The 22,474-nt window shown below is 42.0% G+C and overlaps 1 protein-coding gene across 4 annotated transcripts in view; it reads right to left on the bottom strand.

Moving 5' to 3' along the window:
• The window catches only part of LARP1 (La ribonucleoprotein 1, translational regulator), a 122,395-nt gene that overhangs the window by 28,779 nt on the left and 71,142 nt on the right, over positions 1-22,474 (bottom strand). For 3 of the 4 annotated variants that reach the window (XM_061617452.1, XM_061617456.1, XM_061617455.1), the window contains exons 4-16: positions 20,327-20,501; positions 18,984-19,115; positions 18,399-18,551; positions 17,587-17,749; positions 16,154-16,298; positions 10,544-10,718; positions 8,438-8,607; positions 7,484-7,837; positions 3,587-3,710; positions 3,015-3,220; positions 2,748-2,854; positions 2,306-2,457; positions 14-158 (exon numbers count right to left, since the gene is read on the bottom strand). In XM_061617452.1, the coding sequence (XP_061473436.1) occupies positions 14-158; positions 2,306-2,457; positions 2,748-2,854; positions 3,015-3,220; positions 3,587-3,710; positions 7,484-7,837; positions 8,438-8,607; positions 10,544-10,718; positions 16,154-16,298; positions 17,587-17,749; positions 18,399-18,551; positions 18,984-19,115; positions 20,327-20,501 (2,201 nt within the window). The remainder of the gene's footprint in view (positions 1-13; positions 159-2,305; positions 2,458-2,747; positions 2,855-3,014; positions 3,221-3,586; positions 3,711-7,483; positions 7,838-8,437; positions 8,608-10,543; positions 10,719-16,153; positions 16,299-17,586; positions 17,750-18,398; positions 18,552-18,983; positions 19,116-20,326; positions 20,502-22,474) is intronic. The other variant, XM_061617454.1, reaches the window with a different exon arrangement.

Below are 22,474 nucleotides of genomic sequence, written 5' to 3'. Positions count from 1 at the left end.
TGCTTAGACCTACCTGTATCCTTCTTTTGCATCTTCCAAGGCCAACTGCTTGAACTCCTCATACATTTTCTTGTTAAAGTGATCACGAAGGAAAAATGACCAGAATCTGAAGAGAGTATTCATCTCTTGGGACTGGCCAATGCCCAATCTCTTTCGCTCTGTTCAAGAGAAAAGATGCAAATAAGAACTAGCTTGTGGTATACTCAATGTCCTGAAAGTAGGAGCAGGGGCGAATCACAAAGCCTCTATTCCCCATGCTTCTATCACAACTTCTCCCCTTTTAAAAAAATTAATATATTTTTATTTTTTATCAATTTTATTGATATTGTATCAATATCATAAAATCAATTTATTCCTTAGCATAGTATTTCCCAAACTGGAGGTTGCAACTCGCAAGTGAGTCATGAAGCCTGTGGGTCACAAGCTTTATAAGTAAAGCCCAAATAGTTACTTTGCTAGTAATCAACTGGTATGATGAATGACTCTTACAATGTTTTCATTTGTTGGCATATTACAATAAATAAAAGTGTGAATATTGCAACAAGTTCCATATATTAATAGGGGTGTTACATAATGTTTTTGTTTGGATGCCTTAAGTAATGGTTATAAAATAGGCAAACTTGCAGTTAAAATGCATGAAACCAATGGCTGTCAAAGACCTACAGTCCAGAATTAATGTGATAATAAATCGATAAGTTCCCATACCAGGGTAGGCTACCATAAATTTGAAACTGTGCCATCACCATACTGAAAAGAATGGGAACCGCTGCCTTAGAACATTGAATGACCAGTCATTTTCCTTACTGAAGACAAGTATATATAAAAATTCCTTTTGCCTACAACATCCCTCAAGTAGCAAAGGCTAGCAACCTTTGAAACTATCCTACGAGTAATGAAAATAGCTTGGCATTAGTTGCAAGGCTGCACACATCATTTATACAACCAACTCAATCACATTCTTGCCTATGGCTTTATTTATTTATTTAAAATATTTCTATCCCGACCTTCTACCCTACAATAAGGCACTCAGGGCGGCTATAATAAAATCGCACATATATATAATAAAATACACAACAAAAGCAAAACATTACAGCAAATTAAAATGCATAAAATACTATTAAAATACATAAAATGCATTATGCATACACATACAAATATACATACATGTGTATATGTGCAGACACATATAAGGAAGTGAGAATAAAAGAACTTAAAGATAAAAAACTTAAAACGGTGTCAGGCTGACCCGTCAGTCCCAACCAAAGGCTCTCTGGAACAAAATAGTTTTTACAAGTTTCCGGAAGACCTTCAGGGAGGGAGCAAAGCGGGCTTCTTGGGGTAGGGAATTCCAAAGTCTGGGAGCCACAATTGAAAAGGCTCTCTCCAGTGTGCCTGTCAATCTAACTTCTTTCATTCCAGGCACACAGAGGAGACCAAAGGCAGATGATCTTAAATCCAGGGTAGGAACATATGGATACAAGCGGTCCCTTAAGTACCCTGGTCCAAGACCATTTAGGGCTTTAATGGTCAAAACCAGCACTTTGAATTAGGCTCCGAAACAAATTGGGAGGCAGTGGAGTTGACAAAGCACAGGGGTGATATGCTCCGTGCATTTGGACCAACTGTAGTTTCCGAATCGTTTTCAAAGGCAGCCCCACAAAGAGTGTGTTACAGTAATCCAGCCTCGATGTCACTAATGCATGTGTCACCGTGGCAAAGTCAGCTGCTCCCAGGAATGGACGCAGCTGGTAGACCATTTTGAGATGGCCAAAAGCACCCCTGGCTACCGCAGCCACCTGATATTCCAGCAGCAGGGCAGGATCCAGGAGGACTCCCAGACTGCGGACCGGCTCTTTAAGCATGCAAACAGGGAACTGGGGCTAGAAAACTGTCCAGAACATGAAAGTACTTTCTCCAGATCACTGGAGCCCATACCTATTGCAGTGCATGTAGTTGCTGCCTGCAAATCATTAAACTTCTTCATATAATTATGAGGGCTGATGAACAAACCGTAAAGCAGTGAAATTTGGCACCAGATAGTGTACTACACAATAGACCTCAGAATGTTCAAAGTTATTTGCCACCCACTCATATCATTCCATATTTTGCTAGACAAATACCAACTATTCCTGATTTGGTGGGTCTATCATTCCACTACAGGAAATGTAGTATATCACAGAGATACAGTTTTAGCACTTGTATTACTAAGAAAAATGGCTGCTGTATTCAGTACCAACTACATGATTATCAAGGCCTGCATAAAAGCCAAGCACGTAACAACTTCAGCTGTATCTCGACAACCCACCATTAAGGCAGCGCCGGCGATACTTGTGGTAGACATGTTGTGTGAAGCCATTCTCCTTGAGAAGTTCATGGGAGGGGTGCTGGAACTTGGGCAACGACTGTGGGGTGCAGCCATAGCTGCCAATGGCTGGGGTGCCTTCTGAGGGGCTGGAACTGAGCAAGGGGAAACAATTGAGTCAGTGAAGCACTCAGCATCATTACGCAAGTATCCAGAAAGTTACAGAAATGACACAAGGGGCAGCTATACTTCAAAAGAAGATTTTTTTCTAACAGCATGCATTTTTCTGAGAAAACACTGAAAATTGATTAAGGAATCAATCTGGGGAAGGGGCCCCAAAACAAATGACTTATGCAAACAAATTGTTATCATTGGATCCAGTTTTTACTCCCCCTCACATCTGTTGTTTAGCTTCACTGAACATCAACTCCCTGCCTTGTGGTACCTGATGGATGCAGTTCGAGGCCTATGCTCCCGGGAATCCATCACCCAACCAACGTGACATTCCAGTGGAGGGTTTGAACTGTGCCGTGTCTTCCTCTTCCGGGGTGTCTACAAGAAGTAGGGGCTCAGTTGAGATTTTGCTACCTTATGAACACTGAAGTTTCTTAGAGTCCCCAAGTCAGCACAGTCAAGAAAAAAAGAATCACAAATACCTCAAGCATCAACACATGCATACAGACATAGGACAAGCTTCTGATACAAGCCTTACCTTGGCATCTATCAATCTGCCTTCCTTAACCACTGGGTAAAATCGGGGTGTCTGTGTTGGGTCTTTTAGTTGAGGTGTGCGAGGAGTACGGGGAGTCCTGGCATTGCGGTAGTTTGGGGATTCTGGCACAGTTGTTGGCAAAGATCGGGCAATGGTTGAAGGCTCTGGAACGCCAAAGAGCTTATTGGCCAGAGCATCTGTAGGAACTACAATGAAATAAGTTAACACTCAAAATTTTATAGATTTTTCAGCTTATACATAACCATCCAACTTCCACAGACACATTTTTCTGACCCTCCCCCCGACCCAGTGACCTTCAGTGGAAAGAAGTGCAAGTGAATTAGTTTAATCATTTTTTATATTTTAAAAAATGGATTAGAACTGTAATACAAAATGTTATTCCAGTTGCCAGATTCTTCCAGACTCCCAGCTCTAGAAAAATTGAGAGCATAGCAGCGAATGCAGAAATGTAAAATAAATGATTGGAGGTGTTATTGGGCAAGTCTCTCCTTCCCGAAACTTTGTAAGTGAAAGAGGCAGCCAGCATGCTACAGAGGGTTTGGTCTCCCTACCTTGCTGGAACCTAGGTGGTCCAGGAGGGACTTCCTGATTTGGATCAATGGGAGGCTCAGGAGTCAAGGTGTTAAACTGCTCTCGGCTGATCATATTCACCTTCTTGAAGTTCTCTACTTCTTGCTGTATTTGAAAAAAAAATCACACACAGAAATTAGATACTTAAAGTCTGGAGGTGGTGGGATAAAAAAATAATTTATATCTTATTATATTCTGTTTCACACTTCCTCTCCCTGGACCCCAGGAAATGGCAAATTACAAGCTAGCTGTCTTGAAGAATGAAGTACCAGTTTCAACAGTGACAAAATCCACAGTTAAGTGAACAAGCTGGCATCACATTTAAAAATCTTGTGAAACAGCCACCCACATCATCCAAAGCCTTTCACCTTCTGAGTCAGACTCCTTCATTGAGAGAAAAAGTTTTCACTAAGAATTCCTTTTTTTTTTAAATATAAATTTTTATTCAGATTTCTAAAACAAAACAAAAGAAAAAGAACAAATTAATAACTAATACAATAAAAATATTGACTTCCGATTTGTCTTAAATCAGCTATAGGTCTATGGTATATAACAAACCTGTCCCTTAATATATTACAAAATCACTTTCCTCCAGTGGTTATCTTGGTTAATCATTAAAATCTCATTAACATCATATCATTTTATTCTTTCCACAAAAAGTCAAAGAGAGGTTTCCAGTCCTTGAGAGATATTTCTGTCGATTTTTCTCCAAATAGACACGTCAATTAATCCATCTATTCAAGTCTAATAAATCCAGTAGTTTCAACAGCTATTCTTCCATTATCAATGTTAGTACCATCTTCCATCCTTGCACACATAATTCCGCTGTCACAGTCATATAGTAAAAGTCTGATAGGAATTTCCTTCATCACAAATATTTTCTTGCCATCAATTCTGACTATGTTACTGAAGTATTGTTGTAAAGTCATATCTCTGTTCTTTTTTACGGGGTGCACTAGCACATCTCTTGAGAGTTTTTCCATTGTCACATATCTGGAATTAATTCTATAAACTTTCTCTATCTCAGGTTCCATCAGATCATTCCAGTCCAGAAATTTTTTTGAAACATTGATAAATTTATCTCTGGTATCTTCACCAATTCCTTCAGAGACAGCGCTGAATTCCAAGTAATAATCTTTGTCACTAGGATCCATCACAACTATAAAGTCCAAATCTTTTTCCAATTCCACATTTGATATATCTATTCCAATCTCCAGGACTTGCACCTTCCCTGTAATTTTTCTTTCATTTCCTGTTGCTTGTCCAGTTATATCTTTTCTCATAGAATCCTTTATTTCTTTCAGCTCCTGTTTCATTTTGCCAAATTCAATTTTCATCTCTTGTCTGCTCTGTCTCAATTCTTGTTTCGTTATCTTAATCTCATCCATTATTTTCTGAAACATGTTTAGAGAGAGAACCCCTTCCTGTACATCCAGGGTCTCGGCCGCTTTCTTGATTGTCATTCTTAAAACCAAAAAAAAAACCCCCACAAAAAAAAAACCCCACTAAGAATTCCAATCATGGAGACAGACAGTCAGCTGGGACACAACAATAAAAACAGGGTGCACCCAGATTTATTAGAAATTATATATGGAACTTGGAAATTCTCAACATCACTGTATATTGAATTGACTGAAAAGTGGTAATTCCAAACAGAAGAATATAGATGATCCATTAAAACTCAGAAATGCAGCCTCCATGTGCAGAGTTCAGTAAGCATACAGAGCCAAAATAGAAGCAGTGGCGACAGACAGGGTTTTTCTTTTCATACATTGCCCCATTCATAAAGTGAGGATAAGGGGAAGGTCTTAACATTAAGAGGCAGAACCGCAGCTATTATTTCAACTACTTTTCTCCATTTCCAGCTCACTTCCACTATCAGAGGCAGGAAGAAAGAAAAAGTGGGCAGAGCAACCAACCGTGGAAAAGTGTGGCACAGGAGGGTTGACTCAACATCTCTTTCCCACACATTTCTTTTATTATTAAAGACAGACCTTCCATCAATCCCTGCTTTATATGTGTACAGGGCAGACAAGTAAGGCCCTGTTGACTCGCAATTTCAAATTACGTTGTAGTAAATATCATCTAGTAATATGCAATTGCTCACAAAGCCTCTTCAGGCAACCACACCCAAGATCACTTCTTTCTATCAAGTACGGAGCAAAACATATAGTACGTTTGTCCTGAAAATCATTTTCTAATGTAAGCCCTCAGGTAGGCAATAAAGAATGATTCTCTGATTTGCTGCAAATGCCAGCCAGCACTGAATACTTGCTATCCTTTCAACATCAACTCTACCTTTCCATCTCAAACATCTACCAGCAGAACATCCAAATCCAGTCCTAATAAGCACTGCATATAAATATTGTAGATTTGTGTTTAGTGGCTGATATTTGCATGCTCTCAAACACTATAAGAGCTCCCTCTGAGAAGTAGTTGTGCAATTACCACTGGCAGCTCTTCATTTCTGTAAGGCAAGGTGCTCCAATCTGCTCATATGTAAGCCTGAAAAACCTTCTTCCTAACCCCAGATTACTCAGTGGAAGAGAGAATGGCACTCTGCGCATGTTCACAGGCACTATTCAAGTGACAGTAAACAGAGATTCCACAGTTAAGCTATGATAAGCATGGGTTACGAGAATCAAGTGTTAAAAGGAAAATGCGGTGGCACATTAAAGCATTTGTGAAATACAACAGGTTGCAAGCACAATGGCTTCACAGAAGCTGAAAAATTAGGGGCCAGTTTAAACAAAAATGTCAGAAATATCCGAGAGGGGAGAACCTTACCTGCTTGGTACTATACATGCTCAGAATCACATATAAACAGTCACTGCTGCTTGAGTATGTAATGTTAGTAAGCCAGGAACCAAAGAGCCTGCAATGCTCTCAGATTATAAGCAACAAGTTGTCAAACCTGGACATGTTTGTTTATTAAGTAAGCTCAGCATCATGTTTAAAACTAAGTCTTGATAACAAAAAAAGGAAGGCATGGGTGCGATACAAGATGGAAGAAGTCAATGTAGGGTGAAGACATAGTAAAGCTTCTTACAAACACATAGTGATACTTATTGCTTGAGACATATGTCCAGAATAGAAATGTTAGGCCCGGCGCCAACAAGTGGACAGGTCGGGTGCCAGCTGAGGGTCCTGCAGCTGGGAGGGTAGAGCTCCTACTCTGCAATCCCCTCCACCATTGGGTTGTAGGCCGCAACCGGAGAGTGGCGCAGATCACAGAGCAGGAGCTCCATTCTCCCAGGTGACATCACCCGAGTATGTTTTAATATATGCCTGGTCGTGGCACCTCTTGCATCGCCAGATCAGCACACTGTACCCACATGCCTGCCATCACCCAAGATGATGGCACAAGCATGTTGAAGTAGTGACGCTAGAGGTGGCAATGACTGGGTGTAATTAAATGCGCACATACACAGGGGGGTTGTCAGGGCCCGTGATGGTCTGGTGCTGGCCCTGAGAACTACTCTCATTTCCAATACAATAAAAAGAAACCAAGCAATGCTTTACTTTCATACTCAAGATACAAGCACGGGAACATGGAATGGTAACTGCCCTCAGTACAATCTTCTTTCGTTAGCTATCTCCACATAGGAGGCAAAAAAAAGGTAGTACCCAGGGCAAACTATTGCCAAACCAACCACTTGTAATGCTCTCAACTCAAGGTTGACAATAAGTGGGTTGACAAACAATTCTCATACTTTTATACAAGGCACAGGCATATATCATCATCCCAGGAACAACTGTGAAAATTAACTCACTGCTGAATCAAAAATATGATCAAGTCACAGTGCACACAGCTCCTCTGCTGTCATCTCAGATCACACCATTCTTGTTTGCACTAAGGTGGTAGCTCTGGTTCTCACCTTTATCTGAGAGTACTCTGGCTCAAATTGCTCTGTCCACAGGTCCTGTTCATAGTAGTACAGCCCGTCATTAATCACCTTGGCCAACTCTGAGCTCATTTTTGCCCTGGAAGTGTGGTTGCCTGTTCTATCTCCGCCTGGATGCCGGCGCAGGTAAGGGGGTGTCTGTGTTACAATCAAAATCTTATTTACGTCCCTGTCATCAATCTCATAGTCCGAGTCCTCATCTGACCAATCAGTGAAGGTGTTTTTCCGGCCATCTATCTGTTCCATCTCCTCATCAAACAGGAAGTCCAGCTCCTCAGGCTCATCCTGGTCCTTCTGCTTCAGCAGCATTTTGGATTCTTCTGGTTTCTGGTATCAAAATGGATAATGCTGTCAAGATAGAAGCTGATGGGGCATTCATCACAAAAGACCTATACTGGTCCTATATGGCAAAACTGACAGGCAAAAGGCACTGAGGTTTCAGGTTCAACCTCAAGAAGAAAGTCAATGCCTAATAAAACCAAACACAGTCTGATAACATTAAGCCCAACCCATCATAAACTCATCTTCCACCTATCTTGAGTTTATCCTATGCTGTAGCCTAAAAGTAAAACCTTGCACAGCTAGAAATTCTCTGAACCAAACAGATAATTACTTCTTGAAGGGAGGTGGGAGGAAGAATGAACCACCATTTTTGGCTCTTTCTTAACCCTCATATAATTTGGTAGCACAAGTTACACCCCCCAAAAAAAGTAATTAGAATGAAGTTTGCGTGAAGGAATGTATTTCTTTTCTGAAAGAGAAGAAAAACATCTCTCTACCCAGCATGCTTAAACACTACTAAGGGAAAAGAGAGTCACACGAACAAATGTTCTAGAACCTCCATGTTTTCTCCCCAGCATTAAATATTATGTCCATTTGGAGGTCTGACCCATATGAGGATGTCACCTGATGCAATTCACCAACTACCTTGGGTCTGACTGGAGAAGGCCTAGGTCTCTTCTTCACTTCAATCCATGCCTCAGAATCCAAGTCTGGCAGGCTAGCAGAAAGGCCTTTGGGCATTGTCTTCAGGTTACTCACTTCCTCAGTCTTGGTTGGCACAGGACTGGCAGAGCGGGGAGACCCAGGAGCAGATTCTGTAAATGGTATTTTAGTAAAAGATAAGGATCTGTACAAGCAGGCAAGAACCCTTTAAAAACACCTACAATGATAAGCCCTGTGCTGGGAATAGCATGCAACTGAGTAGGTGTGGCAAATTTCTTCCCCTTTGAAGAGCTATCATGAACATCTGAGATGAATGGAAGAGCTCTGGCTATTTACATGTTTTAAATTCCAATTAATTTGTATTAAGTGTTCATGAAAAATGGTTGGTTCTATTCTATGAGCCTTATGATTTCTGCCTGAGCCTTGCATAGCCCTGGATCATTGTCGTATCCAACAGGTTTCTTTTTACCAATTGAGACTCCTGTTTCTCTATGACAAAGAGTGCTAGAGAAATGTTTAAAATGTTTTAACCACCTGCCTGAAGGACAACAGAGAAGGAGCTAGTCTAACTGTCCTTGGGAGGGAGTCCCCCAACACGGACACTGCCACCAAAAAGTCACATTCTCACCAATTGCATCTGCCTTGGTGGTGAAATTAACAGAAGGGCCTAGAAAGATTACTGTAACAGGTGGAGAGGTTCATACAGGAAGAAAGGTGATCCTTTCAAATATCCTAGTCTCAAGCTACTTAGGGCACTTTAAGAAATAGCCAGCACCCTGAATTGGGCCTAGAAACAAACTGAAAGGCAATGGATTTTTAACAAGATCATGTAATATGATCATAAAAAATGAGCACCAGAAAATAAGTTAAAAACTGGCCAATAATGATCAAGGGTAGTGATATCCAATGAGGGCTTTTTAAATAAAAGTCTCACAACTGTTTGTTTTAATGGGATAGCTCTCATCCGGGGCCTTCACAGTCCACACAATATGTATTGTCAGCCCCATCTAGCCCTCTTACTCAGCCAAGATGGACATTCATCTAAAAAGCAAGTGGCAGGCCTCAGTCTTCAAAGCAACGTGTCCACATCATCAAGCTGAATATTCAGAAACTTAAGTCATTGAAATAGGACAAGCAGAATCTTTAGATCAGCTAGATTCAGCTCTCAACATGAAGTCTTAAGTCAGAGCAGATATGAGCAACTTTATCAACAAAGTAGTTTGCAAACTAGCTACAATGAGCTGCTGAGCGCTCTTCCTCCTTACTTTGGGAACTAGTATGTAATAATTTTATTTTGTAAAGATGTGGGGGGGATGGATTAATTAGAGATTGATGTTATAATTGTACTTATATGTTGTATTTTAAATTTTTATGTACACCGCCTAGAGTGGCCATTAATTCGGCCAGATAGGCGGCTTAGAAATAAAATTTTATTATTATTATTATTATTATAATCCCTTCACCATTCACAACAGCTCTGCTAGTCAATACTATGCTCATCAGGTATATATCAAGAGCATAATACAATGCTTGCTCTCAGCAATACATAACACAGCAACATGAGTGTGAGGCACAGGTCTGCTAACGTCTTGATCAATTACAACTCTAAAAAACTTTCAAAGCCAAACAAAGGGACTCAGTCATTTGTCCTAAAAAAAGCCTGTCTCCTAATGGAGTGAGATCACCTACTATCTGCATGACTAGATAGCAATAAGTAGGGAAAACCACTTTCAGATATTGTACAGCAACAGATGCACATGACCGAGGACTCCAAGTTGTCCTTATCACAAACTGCTATTCATTGCACATTTTACTATTATTTTATCACAAAAGCATTTCTACAAACAGTGTTCAGACATATCCGTTGCAACAGAACAGCAACATCAAAAACAGGATGCAAAATACATGGTCCATAAGAGAATTTTTAATGGTCAAGGAATTCTGGGTAGAATACAGCAGTCAACTTTGTCTCTCTGTGTGTATGTGTGTTTCTTAAGTAAAGCTGCAGTTTTGCTAACCATTATATAAGACAGATGACATCCTGGTCTCAAATTCATCACTACTCTCAGGTACTCCATCAGTACAGACCTGTTTCCTTTTGGAAGCTTTGCCTGGGCACAAATTCTGGGCAGTTGATGAGCTGAGAGAAGTCAGTTTGTGCATAGTCCGTCATGGGAGGGCCAGGTAAAGGCCACTTCTCTGGTTCTTCTTTTCTCCTGATCTTCTGGTCCACAATCTCAACCACTTTGCTGTCTTTCAGTGCCTGAAAAACAATCCCTTACTGTCAAGCATTAATATACTAAAGCAAGATACCCCCCCCTTCAAACATACACACACACAACCTATTTCCATGGAAACAGAGGCATGTATTCAATTCTTTGTAACTACTCAGATTTCACCTTCCATTTTCTCCAGACCTTTTTTTTAGCAACAAAAAGCTCTCTAACATCCTTGAGTATGCAAAAGACAGAAAGAACTCAGTAATTTCAGCAGAAGAATGTAAATAAAGTCAATGCTGAACTGCAAGCCCTGCCTTACAGCTATTTAAAGTCCCTAAGTACAAAATGCATTTGGATCCTGAAACCTGCATGCATGCAATTACAAAATGCATAGACTACTTTGTGCATATTTGGAAGGAACACAGGTCTGCTGAGACATTTGCCCCTCTGCTTTGATCATTGTGTAGTACAATGAACTGCAATTTCATACTATACACAACATCAAACTCTTTTCCCTCTTAAATGCTGTTCAGGAGAAGACTTAAAGAGGGCCACAGGAAATGTGACTATGGTCCACATCTGGCCATGGGCCCCCTCCCATGAGTTGAGGGCTGCTAGATGTTTTTAGTAGAGACATATTCTATACTAGCCACAGGATATTAAAACATACTTGGAAAAGGGTAACAAGTACAAATACAGAGCAGTGAAATGTTTCCATTGGCTTGGACGTTTAAATGTTTTTATAGAGGCCAAAAATGTGAAGCCCCAATTTGAGAGGACATATCATGGACCTTCAGTCCTCATCTTGCTAATTTCTATTTCCTAGTGCAAGTTTCAGAGGAATACCAGGGCACACCCAAAGGTTTGAACACGGCATGACATGCAGTACTGAGGGACTGCAGAAGACTTGCCCTGGGAGTGAGTACTTGCACATCTGGGTGCTTGCTTGCTCACTCCTTTGGGTTGCTCTCTCTTGAGACAGCTGAAGTCCCTGGTAAGTTCTGCAAGAACTGGGACCCCCTGCCTGACGCTGAGTCCAGAAACAGGCTGCAGTCAGTCTTGCAGTCTCTTGCATCAGCTCCTAGCTTGGTCAGGGAGCATAAAAGCCCGGCTGCCTTTCGGCAGCAGGTCTGTCGCCCTGGGGGGGTCACCACAGAAGCAGCGACACCAAAGGGAGTCATCCCTTGGGGACCTTAGGCAGTCCCAAGGACGTGAGCACTACCCCTTCTATTTATTTATTTTTTAAAAACCAATCTAGAGGAGATTCATAGTGGGGAGGGTGTACAGCACATGTGTGTTCCAACACAGGGTGAGAGCCTGCACAGTGAACTGAATGATAGGAGAAAGTCGCCAGATGCCTTCAGAGTGAGATTCTGTAACTGACAGAAGGCTGGCTCTCCTTGGGTGTGAGACAGAGGAGAGTAGATGTGCCCTGGGTGAAAGATATTGAGTGAGTCTGACTGTTTCCAATTCTCTTAGAGGTCTACTGGGATAAATGATTCAGGTAGGTTTTGTTGGTGGGCTCTTCTTGTGCCCTATCAGGTGTTTAGGCAGAGTCTTAGTAAGGAGGAACATTATTTATTAAATTTATATCCCGCCCTTCCTCCCACTAGAAGCCTGGTTACATGGGTGATGCCACCCCAATCTCATTGATCATGGGCAGAGGGAGTATTTATTATTTTTATTTATTTATTTATTACATTTATATACCGCCCCATAGGCGAAGCTCTCTAGGCAGTTTACAATAACTAAAAACATTAAAAACAAATATACAAATTTAAAAACACATTTTTTAAAAAACAATTTAAAAACACAATTTAAAATTTTTAAAAACAATTTAAAAGCACATGCTAAAATGCCTGGGAGAAGAGGAAAGTCTTGACCTGGCGCCGAAAAGATAACAGTGCTGGTGTCAGGCGCACCTCATCAGGAAAATCATTGCATAATTTGGGGGCCACCACTGAGAAGGCCCTCTCTGGCTATTGAGGTGGATTTCGATCAATACTGAACAAGTCTGACTGCCATTTTCCCGAGACAGGGGGTCACGTAGACAATAGTGCTGTTGTAATGAAAATGTGCCAAGGACACTGATATTGCAGGAATGAAGGGAGGATGGATGGAACAGGGGGCAGAGCATCGTTGTAGCATTGTAACATAGAATAAAGCAATGTAACTGTTGCCATGAATGTGACAGAGGTAAAGGTATATAACTGTCTGTAACTAACCACCATTTTGAAGAAGACAGTTGAGTCCTGTACTCTACTCTGGCTAAGTGCTTAGCTAAATAAACAACCTTAAAACAGGCCTTGGCTTCATTATTAAGTCTCCTCAGAAGGGACTCAGTCGTAATTCCACGACACTATACAGCCATGGGAAGGTGGTGAGCTAACACAGAAGACAAAGGCAAGGCTATCTACACCTTGTTCCTTGCTCCCACTCCTCCCATGGATGGGTGCCTTGTTGCTCATCTGCTGTGCCCACTGGCCTGCGTGTGCTGTTGAACGCCAGATCGTTAGACAACAATCATGGAGGAGGGTGCCAATTACTGAGACCTGGGTAGGTTAGTTGAGAGGTCTGGGAGCCAGATCGGTCTGTAACAAGACCAAACTCACCCATGATTTGATCATGGTTGAGGGTATCGATTTGGTGTGCATTACCGAGACCTGGTTGGGTGAGCTGGGAGCAGTTGATCTGACCCAGTTTTGCCCACCTGGATACTTAGTGCAACACTAGCACAAGCTGCAGGGACAGGGAGAGGGGTTGCTGTGGTCTACAGAACTTCCAACTCCGTCAACCAAGAAACCTCCATGACGACTATGGGTTGTCTCAACTTGTCACTGGCCCATCGCATAGGGCAGGGCACATCCTCGACTTGGTTATTGCGCCGGATGGAGGAAGGGGTGGTCTGGAGATGGGGGGTGGATGTCACCCCATTGTCGTGGTCAGACCACTTCCTGGTGAAGTTTAAACTTAACAGCTCCAATCCTCCCCTGCAGGGGTGGTGGACAGATTAAGATGGTCTGCCCCTGAAGACTAATGGAATCCACTGGATTCCTGAATGCCCTAGGGCAGTGGTTCCCAACCTTTATGAGCACGGGACCCCCTTTATAAGCTGAAAAAAAATTGTGACCCCCCCTCCCCGCAGGGAGGCAGGCTGGCTGCCAGGAAGGAAGGGGGAAAGCAGCCTTTCTTTGCAGGCTTGCTTCTTTTTGCTTCACAAAAACCCCTCTCCTCTCATTCTAAGCAAGGGCGTTGCCAGTAGCGGCAGTGCAAGGAGACGGGAATCAGTGATAGTAATCGCCTCTTCTTCCTGGTAGCTCCACCCTCAGCCTCCTTTGGCATCTGCCATGTATTTTATAGGCAGATCCCTGCCCTTAGTGCACCTGAAAGACGCTCTGGCGCTTGAGCAAAAGGCCTCCCCTCTTGTTCGGAGCAAGGGGGAGGTGTCATCTGCAGCAGCAGTGGAAAGCAGACAGTGTAGAAGCAGTGAAGACTTTTTTAAAAAATTAATAAATAATTCATTTCTTTACTGTTCACGGCCCCCTCTGGATTACTTCCCAGCCCCCAGGTTGGGAACCACTGCCCTAGGGAGTTCCCAGTAGAGTAGGTGACCCTATTGAAGCCCTTGTCACACTGTGGAACGGCAAGGAGCATTGGGGTCTTAACACGGTTGCCCCTGAGCACCACTCTGGCATTGTGGAGCCTAGATTGCACCTTAGCACACCAGTGAACTAAGGGCAATGAAACAGGCTGGATGACAGCTGGAGCACAAGCAGCTAAATACATGCTGTGAAGCTGATTGGGGACGAGTAAAGCATCATAAGCTCCCTGACGAGGAGGTTTGACCAAGTGGATCCAGGGTGAGGTCAATGCGTTGTTGTGGGAGGGAGTGGTTCCAGCCGCCCTGAAAGAGGCAGTGATCCAGCTGCTCCTGGAAAAGCCCATCCTGGACCCATTGGTTTGTGACAAATACCCCCTTTTTAGGGAAGGTGATTGAGAGGATTGTGGCAGGTACTCTTGGATGAAACAGATTTTCTTGACCCATTTCCAGTCTGGGTTCAGGCCTGGTTATGGGAGTGAATTGGCCTGGGTTGCCCTGATGGATGACCGAAATCGGGAGAAGGACAGGGGGAGTGCTACTCTGTTATTCTTACTTGATCTCTCAGCAGCTTTTGATACCACTGACCATGGTATCCTTCTGGACCAACTTGGTGAGATGGGTATTGGAGTCACTGTATCTCCAGGGTCATTTTCAGAGAATAGGATTGGGCAATTATCTTTCAGCCCCCTGGCAGTTGTGCTGTAGGTGCCGCAGGGCCCATCTTGTCCCCAACACTATTTAATCTATAAGGAGCACTTGGACGTGGTTATCAGGAGATTTGGAGCAAGGTGTCAGCATTATGCTGATGATGCTCAACTCTATTTTGCTGTAACATCTGAATCGGGAGAGACCGCACAACCCCTGGACTGGTGCCTGGACTAGGTAGTTGGTTGCATTTGGGCCAATAAACTGAGCCTGAATCCTAGCAAGACGGAGGTGCTGTTTGTTGGTGATTCCAGACGTCAGATAATGGGTCACCTGCTTGCTTTGGATGGGGTCATACTCCCTCTGAAAAAGCAGGTTTGTAGTCTGCTGGATGCTCTTGGATCCATCTTTGTTGCTAGAGATTTAGGTAACCACAGTGGCTAGGACTGCCTTTTACCAGCTTTGGCTGATTAGACAGCTGTGGCCGTTTCTGGACCAGGATAGCCTGACCACTGTTGTCCACGCACTGGTAACCTCCAAGCTGGATTACTGTAATGCACTCTGTATGGCTGTCCTTGAGGTTGGTCTGGAAGCTGCAGCTGGTGCAAAGCGCGGTGGTGCGACTGCTCACTGGGGCACGTTTTGCCAACATGTCACCTCACTGCTGAAAAAATGCACTGGCTGTCCATTAGCTACCGGGCCAAGTTCAAGGTTCTGGTTTTGGTGTACAAAGCCCTATACAGCTTGGGACCAGGATACCTGAAATATGATCTTACTGCTTATATACTCAATCACTAAGCTCTGCAGGTGGGGACCTCTTACAGATACCATCTTATCAAGAGGTCTGTTCCACACAACACAGGAAGTGGACCTTTAGTGTAGTGGCACCTACCCTTTTGAATTCCCTCCTCTTAAATATTAGACAGGTGCCATCTGTTATCTTTTCAGCGTCTACTGAAGACCTTCCTCTTTCAATAAGCCTTTTAAGTAGAGACCTTATCCCAGTCTGCCTCTGTTTGGAATTGCTTTTTATGATTTTTAAAAAAGATGTTTTGTTTTAATATATCTTAAAGTCTGTTGAGAGAGAGAGAGAGAGAGAGAGAGAGAGAGAGAGACAGACAGACAGACAGACAGACAGACAGACAGACAGACAGACAGACAGACAGACAGACAGACAGACCAGTATTCCACCCAAAAGCGCACCCCCAATAGAAACTCAGGATAATCTTTTACCTTAATTATAAGGCCAACATCTGTAGTCAAGGCTTGCACCCGATGGAAACTGGCAATGAGAGTGATGGGAAGAAAGCCTTCTGCGTCCATCTTCCGCCTCAAGAAAAAATCTCGTTCCAAGTTGTCAACACTGAAGTAGTATTCTCTGAACACAGCAAGTAGTAGAAGATGAGAGATGCACATATATTAGGTACCTCTTAACAAAATATATACCTCTGGCCTCCTGGAAACCCTGCCCCTTTCTGTTTACAAACTTTTCTGCCTAGGGCAGAAGTAATCCTGAAGGAAAGGCACCTGCCCTGGAGTAGGTGAATACTTGAGTTCTCTCACAGCAGTGAACACTACAGGGAAAATTCCACCAACACAGCTCAAGACACATTCACAGGAATTGCCCAAGTATGTATTTTTAAATGTTATACTCAATATTTCCAGGTTACTCCTTCCAAGGAGGCATACAATAATTAAAACCGTTCAAAAATAAATTATAACATTAGAACTACAGAATCTAACACCCACGTTAATACATCTACAAGTTTAAAGAGTTGTAACAGGTAAAATAGTATCAACAGAATAAAAAATATAAAACAAGCAGCAGAAAATCCTCAGCATAAATACTAATAAAAAAATTGATTCAGTATTCATTTGGGCATAAGAAAACTCTCACTGTCTCTCATTCTTCTCTAGTCTCACCTAAACTAGTCCAAACTAAGCTACTTCTTCAGACATAATATGAGTAACAGAACCTGAGTGACATTCTAATAGACTCATTTAACTGAAGTTGTTTTCTGAAGGATGCAATCCTGAATACAGCTTGGCTATGCAGTGGCTTCCAGGTGAGCCACTAACTCCCTCTGCATATCTCATTCCACCCTGGGCTACTACTGGGAGAAAGGGTGCAATACAAATCTAATTAATAAATAATAAATAAATAATCTCCACAAAGAGCAGGGTGCCACTTCCACAGAAATGTAAGCTTTCCTCCTCTAGAAGCAGACACTACTACTGCTGATCCAATAGAGTTGTAAGCTGGCATCATATAAAATAGTATGTTGGAGGGGGTGCAGCTTATGTCAGAGGCTGCTCACTTTTCCTGCTAGAATCTCAACTAAGTGCAGGGCTTGACTGTGGTAACTGCCACCACTGATTCAAGGGCCAGAAAAAACTTGTGCGTTTCCAACTGACCACTCTGTTACATATAGCTGGGTCAGTGTACCCACTTAAAAGACCCTAGAACATCTTCACGGGCTTCAATAGTGCAAGAATCTCCATTCTAAATACTTTTATTTCGTAGCACAGCAAATATTATAATGAAGACCATTGTCTTAACATTGAAGTTACTTGACAGAGGAACAAAACTGACTTATGACCCTTCAAAAGTCAAAATGGGCATTTAAAACTGGTAAGCTACTCCTAGAATCACAGCTGACACTTACATCTGGCGTTTGATATAGTCCTTGAGCAACTCTTGGTCAACACTGTAGAGCTCAGTGCTACTGATGTTGTCAAAGTAATAGGTGATATTACTGGTGTACTTCTGAGTGCGTGAGCCATCAGAGCCATCAAATTTTCGGTAACCGTACTGATAATCAAAATGAGCTGCAGGTGGAAAAGAAGCAAAAGGAAACTTTTTAAAGCCTCTACTTTTGTAAGACCATTTTTTACTCTACGCTGTCAATATCCATGGTAGATTAGAAGGGCCAGGTTTGTAGCAATGTAATTTAAGAGCTGGGCAAATCATTGACCTACTGAAATTCATTTTCTTGAGGAAAGACCATTTTTAATGAAATTGCAATGCAAGACCCACATAGAACTGCACTGGTCAAGCTAAACAAAGTTGTACTACATAATAAAGCAGGATCATAATTGGCCACTTCTTGAATGACTATTACATTCACACATATGCTACATATTTGAGAATCTACAAAATTCTGCTTTAAACAGTATCAGTAGCAGTTTTTTAGTTCATAATATTCAGTAACATTAAGGCTGCCCTTTCCAATGGCATTGAACATTTGGAATGACTTTACTCAAAGATGAAAAATGCTCTTTAATGGTACATTTATTTCAGTGCATCTGCTCAAACAATGCCGAGTCACAGCTCAGCCAAAACAAACTGGCTATCCTCAAGTCATTGATATTCCAAGTGGGAGAAGCAGTTTGTCGCCTGCCAGTTTTTTATCTGTAACATCAGCAATGTCCCGTACAAAAAGCCATGATTATAAAAACTTTATGGTCTTATACGTACACCGAGTACCTCCTCTTCCTCTCCCTCTCCCTCTGCCCCGACCACGGCCTCTTCCCCGGAAGGAACCACGCACAGTTGCCCCCTCACTCTTGATACTTGAAGTTTCATCATGGTCAGGCCAACTTCGTTCATGCTTGTTATCCAGATGCCAACCTGCAACAGAATGTCAAAACATGAACATTCATCTCTGTTAACATTCCTAGAGCTGTGAAACTATATACTTGTGAGATCCTGGGTGAATCATGGATGTTGGTGGAATCTATGTCCCTCTATTCCCATCACGCAGGTGATGACAGAGGCTTAGCCAGAGAACAAACTAAACTTTGTTGCATTAAATACACAAGAGCTAAGTTGGGATATGGTTTTGATAAGTAATAGTCAACTCCTATCACCCAGAGGTATCAGAAGCATGCATTCATCCACTTGTAAAGGAACTCCCTATCAAATTGCTAAGGGTTTGAGACTATGCTGCAGACCACACAGAAATTTGGAGTCTACCTTACAAAAGAGTAGAAAAAACATGACAGCCGGAGAATTAACAAGAAATACAGTTTTTTTTAAAAAGTTACCTGCTTCCACACATACCTTTTGAGTCACTTCGGTTGTTGGAAGGATGCCGGTGCTGCTCATTCTGTCTGTTGTTGCGAGATGCTGTTTTGTCCCTTGGAACCTCAGACTTCATGTCTATTTGCAGAGGGACCCATTTGTGTCTGCTGCCTGCAAGGCAGAAAGGACTGGCTACTACAAATCTTTACTGGGAAGTACAAAACATCTCACTCACTTTAGGCATGGCATGGAAGTACAAGAAGATAAGGCACATCATTCACATGTTCCTCCGCTGCACATAACTGACCTTATTCAGCGAAAACATTAAGAACAGAAGAATTCTGCTGAATCATACCGAAGGCCCCAAATCTATTTCTCAAGCATGTCATGAGGAACCTTGAATCAAAATACTTTATAGGGCTTCACAGGCTAAAAGTGAACCGTATGTCAATGAGCCACTTCAGGTATTCCAAAGAAGTGAAGATATGAACAAACAGCATGGGCCTTCTAGTGCCAGTGTGGTGTAGCAGTTAAGAGTCTTGGATTAGGACTGGGGAGACCCAAGTTCAAACCTCCACCTAGCCATGAAAGTCACTGGGGTGACCAGTCAGTTACTGAACCACATTTGTTTTTATTGTTTTTAACATGTTGTAAATCACTGTTAATGAAATAGTGGTATGCAAATATTTTTATAAATAAAGTAAATAAATTTACCTCCTTGCACTCACTGGAACAAAAATGGGACCTAAATATAATAATAGTAATTTTTTAAAATCCCCCATGCTTCTACTTGAGCAGAAAAGTGGAGATCAATATTTTGTTGTCTTTGGGCAAGACATGGAAGCACAATGAGATGAGACGCATCATTCATGCTTCCTTTATAACATTTCTTTGGAACATCTGAAGCCACTGACACTTGACATGGTATCCTGGAGCAATCAGTGCAGATGATATCATAATGAAATATCTTCTTCCACCAAGTGCAATTCCCATCCCATTTGAGACATAGTCAAAGCATGGGACACATTCCAAATTTGATTGATGCTGTTTAAGCCGTAGTAACCTCACTAATGACTTAAGAAAATGATGATTTTCCAAAGCGAATACATCATTTTCCATGCAATGAATTAAAAAAAGATTGCCCTGAACTAAAAACTTGGTATTAGAAAGCCCACAGAGCTGGAGCTTCAAAGTGTAGTCATACTGTAAAGTCAGCCTTCACCAAAGTAATGCCCTCCAGATGTTTTGGACTGACTGGGCTGGCTGAAACTGATGGGATCTGTAGTCTAGCGTCTAGACGACACCAGACTGGTGATGGCTGCTTTAAGTCCTTAAGAGCTCAGACCTCTGTGCACCAGCACTTTCAAAGAGTTGCTTCTCACCCTTCTTCTTCTGAGCTGATTTCTGGTTGTCATCATCTCCATTCTTCTCCTCCCCCGATTCATCTGACCGTGTTTTCATATTCTCTTTGCCATCGCTTCCTTCCCCCTTCTCTTGCTCTTTCATGTTTTTCTTAATAGGGAGCTTCCGGAGAGATTGAGGCTTGTGTGGCAGCTGCTAGAAATGACAAATCAGACATGCAAGCTGGATAATCTTAATCGTGGTTCAAAAAAGACGGATCGCAACCAACACAACAAATAAATTTAGCTGCCTGATGCACTTACAATCACACTTCTGCTTACAATCGTACTTATGCACCCACCCCAAGGAAAGATAGAATACAGAGTTGTAAATCAAGAACATTTGCTTGCCCTTCAGAAGAGCTCCAGTTCATGAGCAACAGCAGCTTGATAAAGCAAGACTTTACGCCTAAGTATTTATGGCATAGTTATATAGCAGCAGCACGTTCCCAAGTTAAGAAAGTTAAGAACAAGGCTTCACCAAAATTAGAAGGCAAGTATGCATTTGATACACAGGTACTGAAGAACAATTCCCAATGATTTCTGAATCATTCAGAAGCCTCACATGGTAAGTCTGGTGAATGAAGACAGAGTAAGATACCAAACCCAGAGAAGGGCTGGCTGAGAAGAGGTCATTACAACACTGGGAAGCTACTGCCAAAGTGGTGGGAAGCCCAAAAATAGAAGTATGCTTTAAGCACTTCTGCATCTGCGCTGTGTCTCTCTTTGAGTGCTTATTCTACCCACAATAAAGCTGTACAGCAGACAATCCACGTGCAAGACACTGGCTTAGAAGCTGGGCTTGGGACTAGCCACTTCACCTGCTTAACCCCTTGTCACATCAATCCCAGCCTTGCCTGAATGCTTGGTAAATTTACCTTCTCTGGTTTGGCCAGGTTTTAGAGTGGGCTCCAAGCTGAAGTCCCAGAATAGCACCACTGAGCTAGGGAGCATAGTGGGCAGGGAAACCCTAAAAGGAAATCTTCTGCCTGGAACCTGTAATGAGCTATTCCTGGCTTTCTTCTAAGCAGAGATTTAGCACCCCCCAAAATTGTTGCTCAAACAGAACTCTCTGCAATACGGTGGAGAAACAGCACACTGTATTATAGCATGAATTCTTTAATTCCTATACATCTTCACCCCTTCAAACATTCACTCACACACACATCTTAGGAATATTTGACCTAATAGAAGTCTCCTTGGAATTTTGATACACAAAGATAACAGCAAGAACATAGACCAGTAAAATGCAATCTAAGCATCTACAGGATGCTATTTTTGTACATGAGATTTGTTTTGCTAAATATATATTGCCTGCCTTCCTTCAATATAATTTAAAAAATAAGAAATCAGCCTTTTTCTATTAAAAAAGATTAACATGCCTCTTTTTCATATGTACATGGGGTTTCTCAAATAGCTTGAGATTGGAGGACTTGCTGCAACTGGGAAGCACCCTGCAGGAAGTGTGCAACCAACAAGAAGCAGGAATATGACTCCTAGTAAATCCCAGTTTGCCTGATGGGTGCAAACTTGCCCAACTAATGAGGCTTCTAATTGTTCTCTTTTGAGCTCATACATACAATAGGAAGAAAGGGAATTACACCAGGATTAGCTTCCTATTTACTTCCTGTCACTTCCAAAAGGTTTTTATTTATTAGCAATATTTATATGCCACTGGATAACCAAGTTATCTGGGAAGCTTACACAGTAAAAAAGTAAAGCTCAAGGGAAAAAGAAGGAAATGGTTGTCCACCTGGAAAAACATTGTCAAGGATTAAGAAGAACTACACAGATATATATTGAGAAGAGGATAGGAAGTACACTGGAAAAGAGAACGTATGCCCTTTAATCTCCTACATTTTGCACAATGTTGTAATTCTGCTATCAGAACACCAGTCAAGAACATTTGGCTCCTTTTCCTCTTTCGCTTAACAGAAGCAGAGAATGGTACACACCAAGCAATGGAGAATCTGGTATTAAAAAGTGACACTATGCCCAATGCACAAAAGGTTATTCTTTAACCTGTTTTGTAACTGCTTTGGTGTATGTTTTTTAAAACAAACTTTCAACGAGCAGACTAAATTACCTTTACAGCCTACAGAACTGGAATGTTCTTCTTAATTTTTTTAA

The sequence above is a fragment of the Rhineura floridana genome, chromosome 3 (assembly GCF_030035675.1).
Source record: "Rhineura floridana isolate rRhiFlo1 chromosome 3, rRhiFlo1.hap2, whole genome shotgun sequence".
NCBI classification, from domain to species: Eukaryota; Metazoa; Chordata; class Lepidosauria; order Squamata; family Rhineuridae; genus Rhineura; species Rhineura floridana.
The sequence above is the reverse complement of the archived record's forward strand: the minus strand, read 5'-3'. Positions and strand labels throughout refer to the sequence as shown.